The sequence below is a fragment of the Mchenga conophoros genome, linkage group LG3 (genome assembly GCF_057382185.1).
Source record: "Mchenga conophoros isolate Kocher_MC1m ecotype Shallow Benthic linkage group LG3, M_conophoros_male_GT1.1, whole genome shotgun sequence".
Lineage (NCBI taxonomy): Eukaryota > Metazoa > Chordata > Actinopteri > Cichliformes > Cichlidae > Mchenga > Mchenga conophoros.
Genome location: NC_140528.1, coordinates 62429734 through 62455939, shown reverse-complemented (window position 1 = coordinate 62455939; position 26206 = coordinate 62429734). Strand labels below are relative to the sequence as shown.

The 26206-nt window shown below is 40.4% G+C and overlaps 1 protein-coding gene across 1 annotated transcript; it reads right to left on the bottom strand.

Annotated features, from left to right (window-relative positions):
- Window positions 1-24534, bottom strand: LOC146579922 (uncharacterized). Its single transcript, XM_085268035.1, has 4 exons — window positions 24389-24534; window positions 23872-24154; window positions 23316-23690; window positions 1-48 (listed from the first exon to the last, which is right to left on the bottom strand). Exons 1-4 carry the CDS (start codon window positions 24472-24474, stop codon window positions 1-3), a joined length of 792 nt encoding a protein of 263 aa, XP_085124161.1. The 5' UTR covers window positions 24475-24534.
- Between the last annotated feature and the right edge of the window lie 1672 nt (window positions 24535-26206).

Below are 26206 nucleotides of genomic sequence, written 5' to 3'. Positions count from 1 at the left end.
TCACCAGTGAATATCTGAGGCCAGGTAGTAAGAAGATTCACCACGATTCTGTTGGAAACAATTTAGAACAATTTAGGATACACAAAGAAAAAACTAAACAGAAAATGATAAACATTTATGGGTGACATTTATGATAAATATGTGAATGCATGTTGTTTTGTTCTGCATCAATCTTAAAAAAAAAAACCTCAAATATTATTTCAGGATTTATTTAGTGCACAGAGCTCAACTGTTTGACACAAGTACTTAACATTTTATTTTGAAAATACTTGATTCCCTGCAGATGGATTGCATATAGTTTTAGTTGTAGTTTTGTATTCTTTGTTACCTGAGTGTTTCCTGCTCATGTGTCAGTTTCCCTTTGTTAACTTCATTGTTGTGGCTGTTTAACTGTTTAGTTTTTAATTCTCATTTCCTGTTTTATTTTGGTAGTCAGTTTCTTGTGTCTGTATTGAGTTTTACTTCTCTTGTATCATAAGTGTATGACTGCTTTGTGTGTTTGTTTCTAAATGTAAAATTTTCACTGAAAAATCTAAAATTTTCAGAGACAAAGGTCACAAACACTGCAAATATTTAAAAATGATTCTTAGTTATGGAGGAAAGATGAGGTCACATCATTCACTTTTTTTTCAAAATTAATTTTCTACAAACTTTTGAGATTCTGAGCTGTTTTAATCCAGATTAAATGTTAAAATCTGCCACTTTCCTGAATGATGACTCGATCATTTTCTTTTATGAGTGAATTTGTCCCTTTTGTACATCGTCTGCAGTTACAAATGCCCCCACTAGAGGTCATAAATACTCTGTCTGATTCACCTGCTGCTGTGGTATAGAAAGCCAGCAGAGTACTAGACTTCACAGTTCAGGTCCAGTAAGTTGTGAGGTGGGGTGTACATGGATCAGACTTGTTGTCCAGCACATCCCACAGGTGTTCGATTGAAATGACATCTGAGGAATTTGGAGGCCAAGTCAACACCTCAAACTCATTGTTGTGCTCCTCAGACCGTTCCTAGATCATTTTTGCTTTTTGGCAGGACAGATTGTGCTGCTGAAAGAGGCCACAGCCATCAGGGTTTGATTAAGTAGGTGGTAAAAGTAACATTCACGTCCATGGATGGCAGAATCAAAGCATCACACTGCCTCTGCCGGCTTGCTTTCTGTCCATAGTGGATCCTGGTGCCTGGTGTTTCCCAGGTAATCAACGCACAAGCACCTGGCTATCCACATAATGTAAAAGAAAATGTGATTCATCAAACTGAACCACTTTCATTCATTACTCTGTGCTCCAGTTCTGATGCTCACAGGAGCGTTGGTGGTGGTTTCTGTAGTGAGCAGAGGTCAGCATGGGAACCCTGACCAGTCTGCAGCTATGCAGTCCCATACTCAACAAACTGTGATGCTCTGTGTATTCTGACACATTTCTATCAGAACCAGCATGAACTTTTTCAATAACTTGAGCTACAGTAACGTGTCTGTTGGATTAGACCAGCCAGGCCAGCCTTCACTCCAATTGTGCATCCGTGAGCCTTGGCCGTCCATGACCCTGTCACTGCTTCACCACTGTTCCTTCTGCAGACCAATTTTGATCGACACTGACCACTGCAGACTGAGAACACCCCACAAGAGCTGTAAGTTTAGAGATGCTATGACCCAGTCATCTAGCCATCACAGTTTTGGACTTCACAAACCTAACTTTGAGAATAAAATGTTCACTTTTCCCCAATATATCCCACTCACTAACAGGTGCCATGATAAAGAAATATTCAGTGTTATTGAATTTACCTGAGAATATTTATAATGTTATGCCTGATTGATGTATAATCCAGCATACATGCCAACAGCATAATTCAGTGAGATAACCTCTTAAGCCCCAAGCCTAACTGATCTCCTGCCTTTTGTGTTTTATAATTCCAAGATGTTATCCAAAAAAATCCCACTATACAATCCAGATTACATGCCAACAGCAAAATTCAGTGAGATAATCTGCACTACACACACTGCTGATATTTTCAGATCAGATAAACATGAAAAGAAAATCTACATGTATGAAGCCACAGCTCTTCAGTAAATATACAGTTCGTATCGTGGGTGTGTGCGTGAGTGCTCACACACTTAACATGGTTATATTAACATTTCAACCAATAATCTCAATGAAATGTTTGGTTTATGATACAAAATACAACACAGAGGACGTCATTTAGAGCAACACAGGAAATGCTAAATATAAATAAATGGAAGAAAAAACAGTTTCTCACCTTCAGTGTTTCCATGTCTGACTGTACTGAGCACTGAAATAATGAATGAAACATCATCAGACATTATACAACTGAATAAATCACAATAAATATATAAACTGAGGCTTTTTAAAGGTAAATCTTCAGATTGCACAGTTATTGCTTATCATCGAATGTATGTCGTACTAATAGCTGTCAAACAGACTGGAGACATGAAAAAGAACTTTAAATAAACCTAAAAACCTAAACATATTATCAAATTGTGAACGGTGAATGTAATGTATGCAAACAGCAGCAGTGTATCTAAGTTTAAACAGTCACTGTTATGCTTTGTTGAATAGTCGTGTGCGATACTGCATATTTTGGTATTGATCCAAAACAAGTAAATGCGGGCCAGTATCGCTGATACCCATCTCAGTCTCAATCACTCTAAATTTTCATGACCTTAAGTGTTTTTTGTGATGTTTCCTTTTTTATTATTAAATAGTTAAAACCCAAGACATAATTAGGACAACGTTTATAACTAAATAGAAAATGCTTTATTATTGCGGCGGGGCGTGGTCTGCGATGCCGCTGCAAGTGAGATGAACTCACCTGCCCGACATCTACAGTCACGCCTCACCGGCTTAAAACCTGTGCTCTGCTTGTGTTGTTGTTGTTGGTGGTGGTGGTGTGTACCGCTGGCAGCGGGAGAGCTGCAGTCATTGAATGTACACAATGGCGTGTCCAGCAGGGTGGCCTGGGGGGGCACAGGCCACCCCCCCAACCAGACTGGCCACCCCAGGTGCCACCCCGAAGCTAAAACAATAAAATTTAATGAAATATCAAATGTACGATTATGGTTTCACAGTGAAGCTCAGATATCCGAGGGTAAGTGAATGCAGCACCGGCTTCTGCACTATGCGCATCATGTTAGCAAAGGTAGGAGAGCCAAGCACGAAAGACTGCACCGCAGAAAACATTTTTTCGGCGAAAGATTAACAAGTTAACATAGCTGGACTAGTCATCGGACATTTGCACGATGGCTGGTGACTTATTTATGAGAGGTGGTGGATTGGCCAGATGCTGGCCGATGTGTAAAAATAACTCAGTTGTTTGGTGGTGGCTATGGCGGAGCTTCCACAGAGGCAACAGGTGGATGAGGGAAGGTGAGGCAGGAGGAGAGCCCCGAGGCGGCCGCCGGTCCGAGTGTCAGGTGAACTGAACTTCAGGTAAGAAGTTATGACCTGCAGTCTATCTGGGTCAGATATAAACCAAGTTTAGGTGCAGTTTATTTTCGTTGTGCTGACTTTTTACAGTCAGTTACAATACCTCATACTGCGTGAGCTAGCATGACGAGTTTATACAGCTGTTCGCTATGATGTTACTGATAGTGAACTTTATTTTATTCATAAGGTTAGTTAGTAGAGTTGCCAACAGCTCCTTAAAAAATGGAATGGTCCCTCATTCAGAGAAAATATTATGCATTTTGTATTGAGCTGAGAAGAGACACAGTTTGTCCCGTACTTCAGCTAGGATGGAAAAAGACACAAAGCTGGAGTTATTCTGTCTTTACAGCTGCCTCTTCTATTGCTACTTCAATCATGAAACTGATCAATGATCAGCTGATCGTCTCTCTTGTTTGTTTATCGCCCACTTTGCGCCAGAAAGAGGAAACCAGCGGATGTCGCGCTAAACAACAGCAACACGTTTAAGCTTGATCAGCTGTTGTTAGAATTTATTTAATATTAATTTCTACTATCAGCTGATGTTTGCTGGAGCCACAGCTGTAAAACTGCTGGTCATGATGTCGGTTTGGATATGTGGTGAGAGGGAAACATGAAGATGAAACCAGGAGATGTCCTTACTGAATCATCAGAGCTGAACAGGTGATGGAGAAACAGGTTTACCTTTTAGGTGACATGAATGAGTTGAAGGGAAGTTATGAACTGTTTCTGAGAGACAAATAACACCAGGCTCCTTTTTTACATAGCTGACAACTGGTAACTGTGCAGGGGTGGGTCTAGCAAAGTGTTTCCAGGGGGGCAGGTAGGGCATTAACAGGGAGAGGGGGGCAAAAAGAAATACTTTTCTTTTTTATTCTCATGTAAAATATTTAGCTTTTATTAAATAATTATCTGAATCTTGCGAACAATGTTTTTATCAGTTTTTAAAATGTATAGAAATCATACATATACCAAAAAGACAGTATACATCACTGTCACAACAGCATTTGTTTTCATTCAAAGGCTTTATGGCTTTAATACCTGGTGGGCCGGTCTGTAGTGAAAATGCCCAATTTTTTTGTCCCAGTCCAGCCCTGCAGGTTAATACTGGCAGTGTCACCATGCCAGCTGACTGTATTTCATCATCAGCCAGTGTTGTTCTTGATCAATATTACCAAAGTTTACCATAAGGCAGCATATAAAGTATTTACTTGCTTTCAGGTTTTATTCAAATTTTAGTCTTTTTATTTGTTTCCCCACTTTTTTCCTGTTTCAAAATCAAACACCAGTTTGTGAGAAGATTATCTTCTTTTTTTTAACAGGCATTGGTTTTGCATTGGCATTGGCTAATTTGCCAATTGTATGTTAAAAATGTTCGTATTTTAATATTCAAAAATGTTTTTGCCCAAAACATATGTGCTCTACATGTCAGTAAAAATACTATGCAAATATTGATGTCCTTGACTGCTGAATAAACACTGACTGATTGTATCTCTTGTACTTTATCAATGCAGTATCTAAAAACTTTGCACTGTAGTGGTTAAAATCTCATTCAAATAAGAGTTAAAATTGCATTCGGTTATTAGGTTTATAGGATTATTGAATTATGGTTAATGGTTGGTAGAATTGTTTTTAACATTATCTGCCAATTACATCTGCCACCCTTCTCCAAATCTGTGCCCCTACCTGGCCCCCCCAACAAAAATTTTCTAGACACGCCACTGAATGTACAGCAGCCGTGTGATTATTGTAAGAATAAATGATGCTGCGAAACATTAAAATGTCATCGGGTCAGCCATGGTGGTTTACAGTGGGTCTGAAACCCAGGAAGGAGTACGCGGCTGACCGAGGACTGGGCCAGCAGAGGGAGGACCGCGGTAAAGTGAGCCGTCATTTGTGAGCCGCGGTCAAGCCAGCCGCCTCCTATCCGCCGCATAAATTTCCTTGCGCTTTTACACCAGTCTTTACGGTAGCGCCTTTTCGCTTTACGTACCGATTGAAAGCCTATACCCGCGCACACGTGCACGCGCGCGATCAGTCGCACGCGCATGCGCGAGCACAAATTACAATGTAACAGCCCGATACAGTCAATACAATTATGGAAATGTCAGAAATTCATTAAAAATCATCCTGAGTAGTTGAGGTCCAACTTCAACACATCCCCCCTCTGGGACACCTACTGTACCTGTGTGCCAGGTTTCAGCCAGATTTACTGTAGAATTCCTCAGAAATTAAAGTGTACTTGTATTCAATGCAATACAGCCAATACACTACAATTATGGCAATTTTCAAAAATTCATTAAAAATCATCCTGAGTAGTTGATGTCCAACTTTCAACACATCCCCCCTCTGGGACACCTACTGTACCTGTGTGCCAAGTTTCATCCAGATTTACTGTAGAATTCCTCAGAAATTAAAGGAAACTTGTGTTCAATGCAATACAGCCAATACACTACAATTATGGCAATTTTCGAAAATTCATGAAAAATCATCCTGAGTAGTTGAGGTCCAACTTTCAACAGATTCCTTCTCTGGGACACCTACTGTACCTGTGTGCCAGGTTTCAGCCAGATTTACTGTAGAATTCCTCAGAAATTAAAGGAAACTTGTGTTCAATGCAATACAGCCAATACAGTAGAATTATGTCAATTTTCAAAAATTCATGAAAAATCATCCTGAGTAGTTGATGTCCAACTTTCAACAGATTCCTTCTCTGGGACACCTACTGTACCTGTGTGCCAGGTTTCAGCCAGATTTACTGTAGAATTCCTCAGAAATTAATGGAAACATTTATTCAATCTAATACAGTCAGTACAATAGAATTATGTCAATTTTCGAAAATTCATTAAAAATCATCCTGAGTAGTTGATGTCCAACTTTCAACACATCCCCCCTCTGGGACACCTACTGTACCTGTGTGCCAGGTTTCATCCAGATTTACTGTAGAATTCCTCAGAAATTAAAGGAAACTTGTGTTCAATGCAATACAGCCAATACACTACAATTATGGCAATTTTCAAAAATTCATGAAAAATCATCCTGAGTAGTTGATGTCCAACTTTCAACAGATTCCTTCTCTGGGACACCTACTGTACCTGTGTGCCAGGTTTCAGCCAGATTTACTGTAGAATTCCTCAGAAATTAAAGGAAACGTGTGTTCAATGCAATACAGCCAATACACTACAATTATGTCAATTTTCAAAAATTCATGAAAAATCATCCTGAGTAGTTGATGTCCAACTTTCAACAGATTCCTTCTCTAGGACACCTACTGTACCTGTGGTCTAGGTTTCATCTCAATCCGATGCATCAATAATTGTTTAATATTGATGGATCAAAAGTGCTGCGGAGAGAGTCATGACAGGGACTATAAAGAGACAGCATATTTGCTTGTCTTCACTGACTAGCTTTGAAATCCAGATTTTAATTTTAGAATATTAGGTGTACTTGTGGTTTGTATAGAATTTTAATGTTGAACAGGAATCAGAGTCTTCATCTCTTAGACCTCTCTTCTGTGGATGCAGCTCACATCATTCTGTACAAAACGATAATTTTTAATTCTGCAACGGTTTATAACCTGCATAGTTTACATTTCTGTATAGCTGTATATCTCATACTTCTGTATAGTTTTTTTTATTTCATATTCTGTATAGTTTTTCATATTTATATCCTGTTCATAGCTTGTACTCACTACAGCCTGTACATACTTATAGTTATAGCATATTCATAACTTACTTCATACTGTGTACATTGTAACATACCATAATAGACCCATTTCTGTAATATACTTACATACCTATATTATTGCTAATATATATTGTAATACATCTATTACAATATATACTTCTTGATGGATGCAAACTGCATTTTGTTGCCTTGTACCTGTGACATGTGCAATGACAATAAAGTTGAATTCTATTCTATTCTATTCTAAATTAATTCAGAAGACAAACACCCGTCTCTGCTTTTGAGATTAGCGTTAAAGCCCTCAGTTTTGACAAATAATACAGTTATAGTGGATCAGGTGACCCTGAATCTTCCCTTATTTGTGCTGCAATAAGCCTAGGCTCTTGCTGACTTCCCATCATGTATGAATTTTTTCCTTCTTTGCTCGTTCTGTGTTTATACACCTCTCTGCATTTAATCATTAGTTAGTATGTATCTCTTGCACAGTGTATATGTTGTCCTATGGGTGTCTCTCCTTGAGCCTGTTTCTGCCAGATGTTTCTACCTCTTCAAATGGAGTTTTTCCTTCCCACTCACACTAAATGTTAGCTCATATGGGGTACTTAAATTGTTGGGGTTTTCTTTGTATTATTGTTGTGTTTTTACCCAGCAACATAAAGTGTCTTTAGGTGACTGTTGTTGCGATTTGGTGCTGTATAAATAGAATAGAATAGAATAGAATAATGTACTTCAGACCGGGAGATTGGCAAAATGTATAAATAGGATGGCGATTAGGGGAATTGGAGACGGCTGTGTAACACAGCAGGGATACATTGGGAATAAGAAGACAGTGGAAGTAAGACTCAACACAAGAAAGAGACAAGAGGCCACCAAACTAAAACATAGACTAAGACACACGAGCTTGACACAGACAAAAGCATAAACAGACATGAAGACAAGACTGGCTTTAACACTAGAGTGTTTTCACAAGTGTTCCATCCACTTGTGGAACGCTGAAGAAGAACTACACTTAAAAGCAACATGGAACTGAAAACAAAAGAATACATAATGTAAACATATCATCAAATAATCCAGGACTCACAAGCAATGATATGATGAACAGAACTATAAAGAACAAAACTGAGAAATGCTTGTTAAACTGACCAAGAACTATGTCATCATGTCATTTTTTAATATCATAGTTAATGTGTCCTGATTTGTAGATAGTGCCATCTTACAAATACCAGGAAATCCAACTCGGTGACAAGCCAGAGTTGTCTGCCCACACACCCACTGACTATAAAAAGGGTCCAAGACTCTTCAAGCTGGGATACAGGCATCAAAGAAAAAGATGTAAACAGATAGAAAGTCATTAGGAAGGCATAGTCTGTTGTTGCTGCTGCTGTCAGACTTTTAAATTCATCCACTTGTGTCAGACACATACTGAACAGGAATAAACATGACTCACTGCACTATCACTTTGTATGCCACAATGTTTGCTTAGACACCTGTATGCTTATATTGTTTATTATATCCCAGAAACATTAATGTTAAAACTTGTGCTCCTATGTCTATATATAAGTTTATTTTCATATATCTATATTAATCTATTTATAGCTCCATTCCCTCACTTCATTTTATACAATTGCTTTGTTCCTGCATGAGAGCTATTTAAAGTGGTTTCACACACAGTGCCTCCAGATGAATACAGAGTAGTTTTGGACAGCAGAGGCTGGAGAATGGTATTGCTCTCTGTGTGAAAAATAACTACTTATTTGAAATGAAGATGAATGTATGTTGTCAAGGCAAAAAAAAAGTTTTTTCTTTTAAACAGTACATTGCATAATGAGAGTTGGCAATTCGTCTTGTAATTGGAAGGTTGCCGGTTTGAGCCCCGGCTCCCACAGTCTCGGTCGTTGTGTCCTTGGGCAAGACACTTCATCTAAAACCTACTGGTGTTGGCCACAGGGGCCGATGGCGCGATATGGCAGCCTCACTTCTGTCAGTCTGCCCCAGGGCAGCTGTGGCTACAACTGTAGCTGCCTCCACCAGTGAGTGAATGAATAGTGGAATTGTAAAGTGCTTTGAGGTTCTCGAAAAGCGCTATCTAAATGCAATCCATTATTATTATTCTGCTCCTCTTGTATTCCTTTCTATTCCAAAGCCTCAGGTATGGGCAGATTGCTGTACTTCTAATGCATTCCTTTATTCATCATACTTTTGTGCAGCTCCGATAGTTCGTTAACCGCTGTCTGCACTGCCTTGGCCTCTATTTAAAGTAAAGAGATGATACAGATAAGCCTGCAGAATTATACTACACAGAAATACAGACACAGTATTTAAAGAAAACCTGTCTTAAAGTGCAAACAATAAAGGCAGTTGCTTTTCAGAGTGAGAAACAAGTTTTTCACAGCTTCACAGTTTTTTTTAGTCCAGCATGCATCATCATCACAGTGACGCTTATTTTATCTGTTTTGACACAGTGTCGTGCATATTTAATTGTCACAATGATAATTATTGCTAAAATTCCAGTGAGGGCTGGTGATATAAACATGTATCATGCACACAGAGAACAAAGTCAAATTCCCACTGTGATCTTTATCGTAATTTCTTATTAACTCTCTGCTAATGTGCTGATAACATAAAATAGACAACAGTTAAATGGACGACTTCATGCTGAAACCACAGGCTGCGTTTCCTGTTTTTGTGCTGGACCAGAGAGAAACCACGAGGCCTTAGTGCTGTGACTAAAACAGTCTTTTACACACATGCAGTGAAAAATTCAGCAACCATTCAATCATTGAGTTTATTTCAAACACTTTAATGAACTGAATAACTGCGGAAACAAATAAAAACTTCTGTTGCTCCATGTTTATATGCTGTTTTTGCCTCACTGAGAGTCACAGCTGTTGTCACTGATGTCCGTTGTGTTGCTTCTACTCCCTGCCCCAAGCTTTCCATGTATGCGTGTGGTCAAGTGTTCCCAGAACAGCAACACATCACTGAATATTAACTGTGTGAGGCCGTCTGCTTTTGAGCTTCTTTCTTCTGCTTTTAACTGAACCTTGTCTCGTTGTTAGAATGAGAGCTGAAATAATTTTTACACATTCTGAGCCTGAGTAAAATGCTCCTAGAAAGGTTGTGTTATCTTATTTTCTTTCACATATGTAATAGTACAATGATGTAAACAGATCTGAGTACTAAACAACAGTTTTTACACTTGTTGCAGTGACGTCAGCTCCTGCAGGAGTTTGCTTTATATGGTTAAAAACAGATGTGTGTCGCAACACTCTCACAGTATGAATGCAGTACTGCTTAACAACACTGGGTGATGCACGTCTCACTTTTGCTGGTTTTTCAAGACTTCTTGTGACACTAAACAGGAAATGATCAACTGGATGTTTAAACTGAGGCAAATAAGAAATAAACATAATAATTATTAATATATTTTTCAATAATTTCATTGATACAAAGTGAAAAAGTGAAAATGCAAACAGCAAACAGCAAACAAACAAAAATATAACGAACTCCAAAACAACAGACCTTAATGTTTGTGTTGACAAGGTTTAAATCTTTAAAGCTCACCTGATGGAGAACATGGTCCTTTGAACAATGACTCTTTGCCACAATGACAAAAACAGTAACTCTGACTATCGCAGAGAATGGTTGTGATGAGTGTTTTTGCTCAGGATTAGATTGAATGAATCCTGGAAACACATGAGTCCATTGGTTTGTGTTCCTGGAGAGGTGGAGGCCATCAGAGGGTGAGGAAATGAGGAGAGTGTTCCAGAGAAGGAAACAGGTAGGTCATAGAGGTAAGTGATCCACTCCTTCAGCCAGTAGGAACACACTGGAAACAAGGAGAAAAGGATGTTAGCACAATATCTGGTAAGTTTCACAGCGGTGTTATAAGAGAGCCTGTTTACCACATGTTGGAGGCAGACTGAGTGCTGGAGCTGGTGCTTTCATACTTTGTCTGATGAGGTTGATGAGAAACACCCAAAGGGGTGGAGAATACCTGCTCTACCCATCCTGGACTCAGATCGTGTTAATGCTAAAGCAAACCAGTGCTGAAGGAGACAGTAAAACCTGTTTTTTTATGCACAAAGAGTAAGTGAGAAATTACATGATTCCTGTCACCACAGACAATACTTGTTGTCACGGACGGTAGTGATACTGATCTGACTGAATGATTTCATCACAGACAGACTCCTGTCTCCTGGATGAAGCTGGTTACTGTGATACTGCAGAGTCCAGCAGACAGACCAGAGTCAAACAGTTCTTTGCATTACACCAGTATAACAAGTCTATAATGAAAGAATAAAACAAATATTTTGGGCAATTTTAACCGACCAAAATATTTTACTGTTAAAACTGACACAAAGTGTGTGTCTTCATAAATACATAAAATACATAAAATAAAAATATCACTACATTAATGCAACATTGCACACAAGCTTGTTTCTACATTTACATTCAGTTGTGAGCCCTCAGTTTCCCACAGACATTAAAAACATGTTTCACCTCCTCTAATACACAAGCCATCATTTTATACTCGTGGCCACCTTTTAATGTCACAGAGGGGTTGATCATTTCTCTTGATGAATCAAACTGCTGTGAAGAGGTACAAACAAACTCTGCACAGTGATGTTGGTGCTCACATAGTACAATCATAACCATTCTGTAAGGATTCAGTTATACTCCGCCAAAATAATACTTCCTCCTCCTTCACTTAATACACTCATCACACTTTGATTTGTATCTGAACTTGTTCTTTAGAAACAGTTAGAGCTACATTTATAACAGAGATTTATTTAGTTTCTGCAACACACCATGATGTAAACAATAAACTCTGAAGTCAAAGTCTTTGACCTTTATCATCACATCTCTGGGAAAAATTGAAAGAATTGAATTGAATAATTGAATAATAAATGACTAAACTGCGGCCCCTGCTGTCTGCCAGCTCTCAACACAATTCAGTGATTATATTTGTGAGATATACTTATATATATATATATATAAATTTACAACATACAACATGTAAGCCTGCTGTTTTGGAGAATAATAAGATTGACATCAATGTATTATTACACATTACCTGCTCAGGATGATCCACGGGGACGTGCAACTACGGTGTCAACCATCTGCAGCTGAGCACTGACTGGCTTTTACTATCAGAGGAACGTCCAGCATGTAGCTGCAGCTTGTCTAAACCATGTAGTAACCTTCACATGGTACTGTGTAGCATCTGGTAAATCTGATTCTAGTAGAAGTTTGATAATATGTTCTGTTTATTTGGAAGAAGACTTTATTCCACTTTATTTTAAAGAAACAAATAAACAAGAACAAACAAACAAAAAATGCAGAAATACAGAGGAAGCCCAAATATCTTAGCTTTCCACGAGCACTTGAACCCATCTTACATTTTGATCCGTTCAAAAAATGAAATTTGTTAACATGAAATTTGTGTCAGATCCCCACGTGGGGATTGAGTGAGAGGGATGTTATGTCTATTTTAAGACATCTGTATGCAGATGAGGCTTTTTGAAAAAGAAACTGATCAGATTTGTGAAGCTAAACTTCAAAATTTGTGTGTAAGCCTAATAATCACTATTTATTTAGGTTTGAATCTACAATTGACTCACACATGTGTGAACCCTCAAATGTTGCACACAAATCACTGTATACGTTTCTTATACCTGAAAGGTTGTGGATCATAATCACAGACATTTCTCATACTTGAAGTCCTGCCATGTGGTGTAGGTGATGCAGGGAGTGCAAACAGAAGGGAGACACCCGGCAGGTCTGCTAACCAGGCTAAGGAGACACTCGTACCTGCCACCCAGCATCCTTCTGACTAATGTAAGATCAATCCACAGCAACATCAACGAACTGAATCCAGTTAATGTGACCCACCCCTGTGTACACCTATGTTGTATGGTAATCATTGGTCATGATTGCACGAGTGTCTTTGATCACCTGGTGTCGCAGATTTACTGGTGATTTTTAAACAGATGTGTCATTAATTTCGTCAGGCTACAGCGTGACAGTTCGACCAGAGTAACTCACACGCAACTGGATTCATTCTTACAGGTTTGGATCTACGACTGAATCAATACACCAGACATGACCTCTGCAACTGTCAGTATTTTATTAACTGCACTGTAAGGGCCCGATTATTTTTTATTAAGTCTAATATTAGAATTTAAACAGACAGTTTAAAAAGGAACTTTTTTTTACTAAAGAATTTGAAACGTAAGCTATCTTACTTTATGAATGTGTCTTTTAATAGAAAGTTTATTTGCTAAAGTTTTATTGTTCACATTTGTTTCTTTACTTTTTTCTTTTACCTTTGTTTTGTGGGTTTTTAAAAATGGAGACATTGTTTCTTGATATAGCATAAAGTTAAACAATAAGTTAGTGCTGCCGGCATTAATCTCGTTAAAATGACGGTAACACCATAATCGCATTAACATAGCAAATATAAGTTAACGAGTTACACCAGATTGCCCCGTGCGTGGGGCTGCACGCCATCAACGCGTTAGCGCGGTTAGCGTGTTAACGCGTTGACACTGTCCAGGCCCACAGCACTACATTAAATACAACTGAATTTGAAGTGTGTTCATTGGACCTACTTGGACTTCTTTCTGCGCTTACAGCTGATAGCCAGCAGAGGGCGCAGTTTAGTCATTTATTCAGCTTCCACTCTGCTCAGCAGCTTGTTACTGTGCACACTGAACGGACTTTGATAGACTCTCAAAGAGCTTTTATCAAAGCCTTCAAACATTAGCTGTCGAGTTAGTTTGATTGTTGCTTTTACTTGTTTTTGACCACTACTTGCTCATGTCGTAGTCCTGCGTCTTTCACTCTGAGCTTTTAAATTCTTGTTTATTATAAGTTCCTTGTTTGGTTCTTAGTTTGTTTATATTTGGTTAATCAGTTAGTGCACCGAGCTCTTTGTTCATGTTAGGCTTCTGGATAGTTTAGTCTCCTTTGAGTTATTAGTTCCCTCCCTTCATCTTCCTGTGTCACTTTCTCCCACGTTCAGTGTTCAAGTTCCTGTTTTATTTTGTAGTTATGGCTTGACTCTAATGTGACTTCCTGTCTGTCTTTTGTTTAACTTTGTCCTTTTGTTTTTATTCCTGATGTTCCCGATCAAATCAAGACTATTTTCCCACTCTCTCACATATTCCATATGTTGTTGTTGAGTTCATTTTTTCCAGATTGTCTTAATGCAGCAACCAGTCAGTCATTTGGAGAGCAGGTGGTTGTGTCTCGGGGGTAGTCAACTGGTCTCCACAGTCAGTCTAGAGTCTTGTAATGAAAGCATATACTCTTTTTACATATTATTTTAATGTCTTGTAAGGTCTTCTTGGTTCCAGTCTTCATCTTGCAGGCAGCTCCTTAAATAGCTTGTTTACTTCCGATATTGGGTTGCACTGTCTCCTCTTGGGATCTCTTAAAGAGTGACCCTGTACATAAAGAATGTGTAATGTAGTGGAGTCTACAGTCAATGAGAGATTATCGCTCTGGTTTTAGGACCTAAATAAGTTTCTACCTGCCCTGACTAATAGTGAAATAATTTCTGGTACATGTGGAATATGTAATGTAGTAGATGCATACTGTCTCATTCAGAGAACCAAGATTACAGCGTAACCGTACATTCTGCTTTTCTGTGCCTTCCTCATGTTTTGTTTCCTGATCTTTGGGTTTGTGTATTTTGGGCTGACATGATTTGAATAAATTATTAATTGTGTGTCTCTGAGTCCAGGATTGACAGATGACCTGCGATTTCTCTTTGGCATGATCACTTTTTGTCTGCCTGCCTTACAAGCTGTTTGTCAAATGGAAATGAACTTCCTCTGATAAAGCTGGAACAATATTAGTGTTATTAAATAATCATGACCCATGTCTGTGTATTTGCACAAATCTCTTAAAAAGCATATCCAACTGGAGAGTGTTTTGTTGATTTCTGATGTATGTACAAGTTTTAAAACACTGAAACAAAATTTAAAAAAATTCTGAGTTGCAAAGAAATACAAGATCACACAGCAAACCTCACAATAATGAATGACATATTTGTTCTTTTGAACAACCTGCAATAACCACATGTTTGTAAAACACTGTTGTTGGTTACTGTCACAGGCAGTTATTTTTAATCTAATGATAGACTGGGCCACTAAGATAAGAGGAAACGCAGCCTGTGGTTTCAGCCTGAAGTTTCCTTTGTTGCAAATGTCTTGTTTTATGTTATCAGCTCACAGCAGAGAGTTAAAAAGGAATCCAGAAAAATGCAAAGTGTAAATGTTCACTTTAATTTCTGTCTGCAATTTTATACAATGTGTCATTGTGGTGATGACACACTAAAGAAAAAAGATGTATGTGGGCACCAAGAGAAGCTGTGAACTATTTGTTTCTCACCCTGAAAAGCTGCTTCCTCTGAGAGTTTGTGCATGTACATGCTGTAAAAGTTAATATATGTGTGAATTAAAAAAAATACTCTGCCTCGCACTCTGCCCACTAAATCTTATACCGATATGTTTTTCTTCTAACTGCAACTTTAAAACAGGCTAATTTTAAAGTATGTGTTAAGCAGAGTATATCAAATAACAGACTATTAGGAAGACTGACACTGTCTGCCAAAACTGTGAATTTAAGTCATTGGTATCTTAGTCTTTGAAGCTGATTTTGGACCTCCCTGAGAAACTGAGCTACACTGTATACTCATATGGGCTTGTCAATGAGGAAGTGTCCCCACCCTAAAACCTTCAGTACTTTATTGTCCTTAAACATGATGCTGCATTCAGTATCACTTGAAACTGCAGTGACTGAGACCATTAATGTAACCAGAATATATTTACTGGTGTCAAAAATCAGCTGAACATCAGAGTTGTTTTTCTCATACACTTCAATACAATCAGACTTTAACCAGAGGAGTCACCACCTGCTGACCAATAAAACCAATGTAGAATTAAAAACCATCATTATTAATCCATTAGAACTTTAAGGACTGTTAACACAGTGTAAAACATCTGTTTGGTTGTATCAAGTTTGTGTTGCTTTTTTATATGAAATTGAATGAAGTTCATATTAACTGTGTGTAATGAGGACCTTGGGTTTTAGTTTCACAGGAAGTCTCACTTGTCAGTAAAGACTTATGATTGGTGGAAAATATTGTGTGAATATTTCTGTGTGGTATAACTGTAGGTGACCACATAGCTGGAGGCTTATCTGTTCCATCTCTGCACTTAGAATATAACAATGATCTCATTTTATTCCCACCATCAGCCTGCAGAACTAAAATGAGGAAGAACAGTTGAAGCTAAATGTGTGCTGCTCTCCTTTAGCAGCTTTAGCTCTGCTAGCTGACAGCACAGGTAGATTATAAGGACTCTGTGTCAGAGGTCAGCTGTCTGGTTTGTTGTTCTCTTACTCATTAAAACAGGGGTCTCAAACTCAAACTCAAACTGAAATGAGCCACGGGCCACTTCTGGCACCGTCATCTCATTGGAGGGCCACTTTAGTGTCTAAGTAGTACAAAAAACAAACAAACAAACAAACATGAAAAAAACCACTAATATTTCCTAAAATGTAGTGTTTTGTTTGTTTTATTTAATTCCAAATATTGTGTAACAAGACAAAATTGCGAACATGAACGCAATTTTTTTTCTCACTCTTAACCATCTGAAGCCTTTCAGTTTCAGTTTCATTTGTCATATGCAAGTTAGCACAGGGTCAACATTGCAATGAAATGTATTTGACGAGCAGAAGAGTGTCACTCAGTAGTATAGTACAGTAGTTTCATTGAACTACCAAATAAACAGCTCTTTCTGGCCAGACACGTGGCAGCATGTTTGCTACAATTTTGTTTGTATTTAACAAAATAAAAATGTAGGCATAAGCGTACACATTTGTTTTCGACTGCAAGTGAAAATTGTTTTCTCTCCAAATGAATCTTTCACTGAACTAAAGTAGCCAATCCCTCAACGCATTTGCCTCTGCCAGGTCCGTGGCTCCGAACCGTGGTAAAGGGACCTCTGGCTAATACGGGTTCTGTGTCGGGCTCGTAGCCAAAAACTAGCTTTACTTTGTTGTCTGGGTCAACTTTGCTTGCGAGAGACAGAGAGAGGCGTTGAAAGGCTGCTCCAACGGAGCTTATTGTTTAGGAGGAAAACACGAACACAGTGTACAGTCGAGTCTTAATAGCTTACTTACAACTGGGCTCGTCAGACACTCTTCTTGGCCGCAGTGGTTATTTTTATATTTACATGCTTTCAGCTCCCGTTTCTGCTCAGTAGAAACTCCTACTTTTCGACTTTTGTTTTTCTCCCTCCCTCACACTCACACACCGTGAGTTTGAGACCCCTGCCTTAAAGCATGAGAAAATATTTACTGTCCATTATCTAATGAAAGACCTTCATTTTACTATAAATACCACACTAATATATAAACTGTGCTTTAATTGTTATAGTTACTACTTAAAGTTATGAAACTGGAAAAAGAAATCTGATTCCACATCTTATAGAGAGTATGAAACTAGATTTCTTCTAAAACTCACATTAGTTCTGTGAATGCTGTGTTTACGGCAATGTTTCATTGTAGCGCTATATTTCCTCAGTAAGGATTTAGTTTATAAAATTACTATGGCAACATTAGTAAAAATAAAGGCAAATGTTTAAGGAATATGTGTTATAACATATAAAAAACACTGGAATAATATATCAATAAGATACTGAACACAATAGAATAGAATAAAATAAAATAAAATACTATGTACAATCGAATAACATAGAATAGAGAGAAGATGGCTGGAAGAAGGTTCCGCATCTTCCGGGCAAGGACAGAGAGACTCAAGAGGAGCTTCTATCCCCAAGCCATCCGGGCCCTAAACACACACACCCGCCCTCTCACATCATCTATAACTGACTGAGTCAGGACTCTCTTCCAGACACTAAACCAAGGAACAATGTACATTCCAAATTCCTTTAATTTTAAATATGTTTATATTGTCTATCCTGTAAAATAGTCAGATGTCTATTCATATTAATGTACAGAATTCACCTGCTTGCTGCTACTACTGCACATTCACCCAATGTATATACTATATATATATATATATAATGTTCTTCCTCTACACCCCCCCACCCCCCCACCCCCACAATTTTTGCACATGTCGAGGAGCGTGTCAGGCTACATTTCACTGTGTGTTATACTTGTATAACTATGCATGTGACAAATAAAGAACCTTGAACCTTGAATACAAATGCTATATACAGTACAATTGAGTATAATACAAAGCTGCCAGAAATGAGTATTGCACTTAGTGTTATTGCTATTGCACATGTGTGGATGTGTGTGTTTGATCAGTTGAAGTCTTTGTTGTGGAGTCTGACAGCAGCAGGAAGGAAACACCTGCGGAGTCTCTCTGTCCCACACCGTGGGTGCCGCAGCCGGCCACTGAAGGAGCTGCTCGGTGCTGTCAGAGTCTCCTGCATGTGGTGGGAGATGTTGTCCAACACGGATGACAGCTTAGCCACCATTCTCCTGTCACTCACCACCTCCACTGGGTCCAGAGGGCATCCTAGAACCTACACTCAACAAAAATATAAATGCAACACCTTTGTTACTGCTCCCATTCCCCATGGGATGGACGTAGAGACCTAAAATTCATTCCAGATACACAATATAACCATCCCTCCCAAACAGTGGTCACAAATCAGTCCAAATGTGTGGTAGTGGGCACATCTGCCATATTGAGATAATCCATCCCACCTCACAGGTGTGCCACATCAGGATGCTGATCTGACATCATGAGTAGTGCACAGGTGTACCTCAGACTGCCCACAACAAAAGGCCACCCTGGAATGTGCAGTTTTGTCTCACAGCAAAATGCCACAGATGCCACAAGCAATGAGGGAGCGTGCAATTGGCATGCTGACAGCAGGAATGTCAACCAGATCTGTCGCCTGTGCATTGAATGTTCATTTCTCAACCATAAGCCGTCTCCACAGGCGTTTCAGAGAATATGGCAGCACATCCAACCAGCCTCACAACCGCAGACCTCGTGTAACCACACCAGCCCAGGACCTCCACATCCAGCAGGTTCACCTCCAAGATCGTCTGAGACCAGCCACCCAGACAGCTGCTGGAACAATTGGTTTGCACAACCAAACAATTTCTGCACAAACTGTCAGAAACCGTCTCAGGGACGCTCAACTGCATGCCCGTCGTCCTCATCGGGGTCTTGACCTGACTCCAGCTCGTCGCCGTAACAGACTTGTGTGGGCAAATGCTCACATTCGATGGCGTCTGGCACGTTGGAGAGGTGTGCGCTTCACGGATGAATCATGGTTCACATTGTTCAGGGCAGATGGCAGCTGAGAATGTCCCAGTTCTTGCATGGCCAGCATACTCACCGGACATGTCACCCATTGAGCATGTTCGGGATGTGCTTGACCGGCGTATACGACAGCGTGTACCAGTTCCCACGAATATCCAACAACCTCGCACAGCCATTGAAGTGGAGTGGACCAACATTCCACAGGCCACAAGTGACAATCTGATAGACTCCATGCGACGATGTGTTGCACTGCATGAGGCAAATGGTGGTCACACCAGATACTGACCGGTTCTGGGTCCCCAGACCCCCAATAGCGCAAAAAACTGCACATTCCAGGGTGGCCTTTTGTTGTGGGCAGTCTGAGGTACACCTGTGCACTACTCATGATGTCAGATCAGCATCCTGATGTGGCACACCTGTGAGGTGGGATGGATTATCTCAATATGGCAGATGTGCCCACTACCACACATTTGGACTGATTTGTGACCACTGTTTGGGAGGGATGGTTATATTGTGTATCTGGAATGAATTTTAGGTCTCTACGTCCATCCCATGGGGAATGGGAGCAGTAACAAAGGTGTTGCGTTTATATTTTTGTTGAGTGTAGCTGGCCCTTCTGATCAGCCTGTTCAGTCTCTTCCTGTCCCCAGGAAATGCTGAACAGTCTTAACAGTCTGGACTTCAGCACTAAGCAGGAGAGGAACTACCAGACCCCCGTCATCAACGAGTGCCCAGTGGAGAGAGTGGACAGCTTCAAATACCTCGGAGTTCACATCACGCAGGACCTGTCATGGTCCTGTCACATCAACACCGTGGTGAAAAATAGGCCTGTCAGCGTCTCTACCACCTCAGACGCTTGAGAGACTTCCAACTGCCCTCCAAGGTGCTCAGGAACTTTTACTCGTGCACCATAGAGAGCATCCTGACGGGAAACATCTTAACCTGGTTCGGGAACAGCACCATGCAAGACAGACGAGCTCTGGGTTGTGCGGTCAGCTGAGCGCACCATCCGCTCCGAGCTCCCTGACCTGCACTCAATCTACAGCAGGCGGTGCTGGACCAAGGCCAGGAAGATCGTGAAGGACCTCAGCCATCCCAACAACAGACTGTTCTCTCTGTTGAGGTCAGGAAAGCGATTCCGCTCCCTGAAGACCAACACAGAGAGACTGAGGAGGAGCTTCTTCCCGCAGGCGATACGGTCTCTCAATCACACCACCACACAGTACTGACTCACACATATAGTTCTTACACACACACTGGACATTCTGGACATTGTTATCACTTAAATCACTTTAAGCATATTTGCACTGCACAAGACATAATGTGGATTGCACAACACTGGTCACTATATTCTTCATTTCCAGTTAATACTTGTACAGCTGCTGTTATTGTGTATATATTTATTTATTTATATTTCTTCATACATTCTTATATAGTTCTATACTGTGTATTGTGTATTTTGTTGTACAGTTATTTTATTTTCAACTTTAATTTATATATTTTATCTTATTCTTTCCCAGTTAAATTTACCCTTCATTCTAATTTGTGTTGTACAGTTATTTCATTTTTAACCTTAATTTTTTATATTTTATTCCTTCCTAGTTAAATTTACACTTTAATTTTTCATATTTATTTCCTATTTTATTCATAGCCCTTTCCTTTTTTTTTTTTCTCTTTAGGTCACGAGCAGTTGTCTAAGCATTTCACTGCATATCGTACTGTGTGTGACTGTGTACGTGACAAATAAAATTTGAATTTGAATTTAACAAAGATGACCTGCAATTTCTCTTTAGCCTGATCCCTTTTTTCATACAGTTACTTTATAACCTTACTTCTCCAATTAAGAGACTATCTCTCCACAATGTTACATATTCCATCTGCACAGAGTAACTCACTCTGTGAGAAGATGGTGCAGTCCAATACCTTAAGCACATTACATGCACAACAGATTAGGGCCCTGCCAGATGAGAGAGCAGAGGGGCTATCTGTCTGCAAGATACAAGTCTGGCACTAGAGTCCTGCAACTGTAATGGAGTAACTGCTTTGGTTGGTCTGTAAGACGCCAGGCTTACTGTGGGGACGATGCTTTGTTGGCTGTTACTGAGATCCACCCAGCACCCACTCTCAAAGGAGTGACTGGCTGCTGTCAAGACTGCAGACTGTAGCTTCCTCTCAACCACAGCAAAAATGGCCCCTCCATAAGTACCCCCCTCTCTCCGGACACACACACACACACACACACACACACACACACACACACACACACACACACACACACACACCAAAACAAAAAACAGAGAGAAATTGAGAATACTGTGTGGCTTTTTTGGGGGGATCAATTAAAAATTTTAAAACGTTTTTAATTGATCCTGCTGTAATGTCTACATGTGTGTAGAGGACTGTTGGTGGCTACCGTCTGCTCTGCCACAGGCTTATTTTCATCTGCTGATAGTTCAGGTCACCGAGAAAAGAGGAAATGCAGCCTGTGGTTTCAGTCTGAGGTCTTCTGTTTAGCAGATGACTTGTTTTATGTTATCAGCTAACAGCAGATAGTTAACAAGGAACTAAAATACATGTGACAGTGATAATTATTACTGTTATCGTAGTACAAACATATAAAAATGTGCCTTGCATACAAAAGTCAAACTGTAGTTCCAACTGTGGTATCTAAATATACATGCCGCTGTGTGAAAACAGGTAAAAGTGGAGCCATGGTGGTGATCACATACTAAAGAGAAACAATGTTTGTGTGCATCAAGAGAAACTGTGAAAGGTGGTTTCTCATGCTGAAAAGCAGCTGCCTTTATGAGTCTCTGTATGTAAATGTTGTAGCTGCTCATCCATCCACCCATCCATTCTCTTACAATTATCCTTGTCAGAGTTGTTTCTCTGTAGATGTGTAAATTATATAAAATTAGCCATATTTCTATCTTGTTGATGTGATTTTCTTTTTATTGAAACTCCAAACAGGCCAGTTTCTCTTCCCATATTAATAACTTATAAGACATAACTCTAAAGTATAATCAGTGGTTTGTAATCTGTCATGATTGCAGAGTTTAGGACACATATAGACACATGGAGACAGGCAGAGTAAACCAAAGGCAAACTGTTACAGTTTTTGCCCGTTGCTTGAACACATTTGGCAAAACGTCGCTCATTGTGCCAAAACTCTAAACACAAGTAAACACGACACAACACTGGGAAATATACCATACACATCTGTGCCAAAATGAAACTCCACTCCCAAAACCTAAACTCTGCTGTCAAAACCTAACATTCCTCTGTCAAAATGTAACTCTGTTGACAAAATGACACATACTTGCATCATATGCAAACACTTACAGATCAGGGGGAACACACTAGTCTTCTTTACATAAAACACTGCAGTCCTTGATTTCCATTGTGTATTCAGAAGGCACATTTACAGGAGACACATTTCCAAACAACCAAAAACGCAAATAGACCTACTCAATAGTGTACATCGCAGTACCATGAATTCAGATAAAGCAAAAAAAAAAAAAACCACAACACAATAATACTGCAATAGAAAAAACACTATACTGTAAACACAAAAAACCATGACAATTGTGCATAAGTGGGCTCATGGATCCCGCCGTCTGTTGGGGTCTGGCCACAGGACCTCATCAACATCGCAAGCAGTGTCCTCTCCCGCTGGGCACCGGGGAAAATATCCTCTTGCATGTCGAAACCATCCATGGATTGCTGTCACCTGAATGTCACCGCAGGCCTGTTCCATTGCCTGCAGAAGAGGCATGCGGGCATGTGGTTGGCGGTCATATACACGTCATCTCCAAGCCTAAAAAAATCCTCAATAGGGTTTAAAAATGGTGAGTAAGGGGGCAAGCATACCACTTCAAATTGATTGTGGTTGGAGAACCAGGCCTGGACCAGAGCAGCCCGATGGAAACTGACATGATCCCATATCACCACAAACCTGGGCTGATCTGCTCTGTTCTGTACAACTATATCATGGAGAGCATCTAGAAATGTGAGTATGTGTTGGCTATTGTATGGACCTAGTATTGCATGATGGTGCAGAAGCCCTCGAAGGCATATGGCGGCACATAATGTGATGTTTCCCCCGCGCTGCCCTGGGACGTGCACAATTGCCCTTTGGCCAATTACATTACGACCCCGTCGTCTTGTTTTGCTCAGGTCGAATCCAGCTTCATCAATGAAAATGTATTCATGAGGCTGTGCAGCTCCATCCATGGCCGAGATTCTCTGAAAAAAAGGGGAACATGTCACTGTACTACAGTGCTACACATACGGCACCCTCACCCCATCACACAGGTACCTGTGTAGCTCTCAGAATAGATCCATGTGGTACTGATATGGTACATATTCAGCTGCTACTGGACTTCACCAATACTCTATTGTAAATGTAAGGGACAGTTACACGTACCCGTACATATTCAGCTCGAAGTCCTTTGACCCTGTCACTGTTCCTCTCGAATGGGACTCTGTAGAGCTGCTTCATGGTGATGCTGAGTTTACCCAAGATGCGTCTGATGGTGGTGATGCTCACATGGTTTATGTTGCTGAACACTCGCCTGTCTGCAAGTATTTTCCGTCGTAGCTGGTGGAGACGGATGGCATTGTCTGCCCTCACTAGGTCCACAACGGCAAGTTCCTGCTGTTGTGTGAACAGGCGTTGCCGTCCTCCCCCAGAAGGTCTTCGGGTCATTCTGGAGGAATACAACCACATATTGTCATCGGTTTGCTTATTTTTCTTACAGTACTTTACTGTATGTACTGTGTCATCCACTGTACAACACTGTACTTCAATATAAGGAATCAGCCACTTTGGCTGCAAAAGGAGCATTAGCACCCCGTACACTTGATATGGTAATGTGATATACTGTAGAACAGTGCTATGAAACCATCTGAGTAGAGCAGAAGGTATGGAGGTGAAGACATACCTGTTTTCTAGTCGGAATGTTCGTATTACAGATGCCACTGTGAAGCGGCTTAGATGTGGGTGGACTCTCTGCCCAGCTTCCCTCATAGTCAGGCCATGGTTGATGACATGGTCCACCAAAGTTGCTCTTATTTCATCAGAAATATGGGTCCGTTCATGGCCTCTTCGGCCTTCTCCTCCTCTTCCTCCTCTACCTCTTCCTCTTCCTCTTGCTCTCCCTCCATCCATGCTTGCAAAGTTCTTGAAATGGCTACGCTGAGGGCTTTTTGTAGTTGGCTAATTGGTGTTCGGTTTTGCAAGTACGTGCCTTCAGGTGTGTATTTGAGTGGTTGCAATTATCCGATGTGTTTTGTATTTTGGATACATGTGTTTTCCGAATGGCACCCTGAGATTTCATTTTGTGAGCGAAGTGTCTTATGTATGAAATAGAGTGTAGCATGCAGGACCATGTGTGTTGCATAAAGGGGTAGGTGTGTTGCATAAAGGAGTAGGTGTTAAGGGTTCCGAAAGAGACTCAGGCGCAGGCCAGGGTTTCCCTTTAAGCGAAGAACAGTGCGTTTATTCACAGTGAACACAATCACCAAGTGGCTATGTACAATGTGCAGGGGAAACGGGTCCGGGTCGCCAGGGTCCGTGGGAAACAGGGTTAGGGGAAAAGGTGCTCCACACTTTCTGTACAAAAACTCCTCCTCAGTCACTCCTCTCAGAATCCGGTTCCAAAAACGATCTAAACACAAAAGGTCAGGTTAGCGGGATAATAACAAAGGGCTTTCAAGATACAGGTTGGCAGATACACAAGTTTGACTGACGCTGATAGTTCAACGATCCAGCGAAGACTAGTGCAGACTCGCCATCTAAGTAGTGCAGTAATCAGCTGGGATCAGCGGCCGGTGTGGTGATGAGCAGGTGTGTGGGCCAGCAGCGGGAGCCCGCAGTGAGCATCGCCGTGGCGAGAGAGAGAGAGAGAGAGTGAGAGAGAGAGGGCGAGAGAGCAAACAAACCACAAACATATTGCCCAATAGAGGATTGACCAGCAGGGCACAGGGACCATGACAGTAGGAGTGTTGCATAATTGGTACTGGGGTGCAAAGCAGCGCTTTTGTTTAAGGTATGGGTACATGTGTTTGAGGTATGGTAACAAAAGCTTCACGTTGTGTTACTTTAGTCTGAGCATGGGTTTATAGTGTTCAAGCAACGGGCAAAAACTGTATTACAACTGGAGAAAAGTCCTTAAAGCAAAGTCCAACAGAAAAATCCACAGTATCCAGAACTCACAGAGGAGGTTAACAGACACTGAGACTGATAGGCTCGTAGCATAAACCTATTCGCTGGAACGTTCAAGACAATTCAACTACACAGCAAAAAGCATTGAACACCAAGCAGACAAAGTTCTTTATGTTTCTCGTGCACGGGAGAGAACTGGACAAACGCCGTTCCTTCACTTGACCCCAGTTGCTCTCGTCTGCTCCCTCTGCTCTTTTATTGAGGTTACATGAGTATGCATAGGTTCATTAACATATGAGTCTTACATAGATATACATTTAACCAGAGAGTACCGTGTGTGTGTGTGTGGTCAAGATGTGGCACTTAGACTAAAACAGATATACTTGTGTTTGCTATCCGGTTGTTCAGTCTGACGTCACTAGCCGTGTCTGGACCTAAACTCCGCTGCAGGTCCATATATCAAACGATCACTATGGCATTACTGAGAGTTGAAAAACTGTCTAAAGTCTTTCATCTTTAATAAAATGATCAGCGTTCTGCTCTACCAGGTGTAACAATTGAGTTTAACATCCAGGCATCCATGAAAACGGAATTT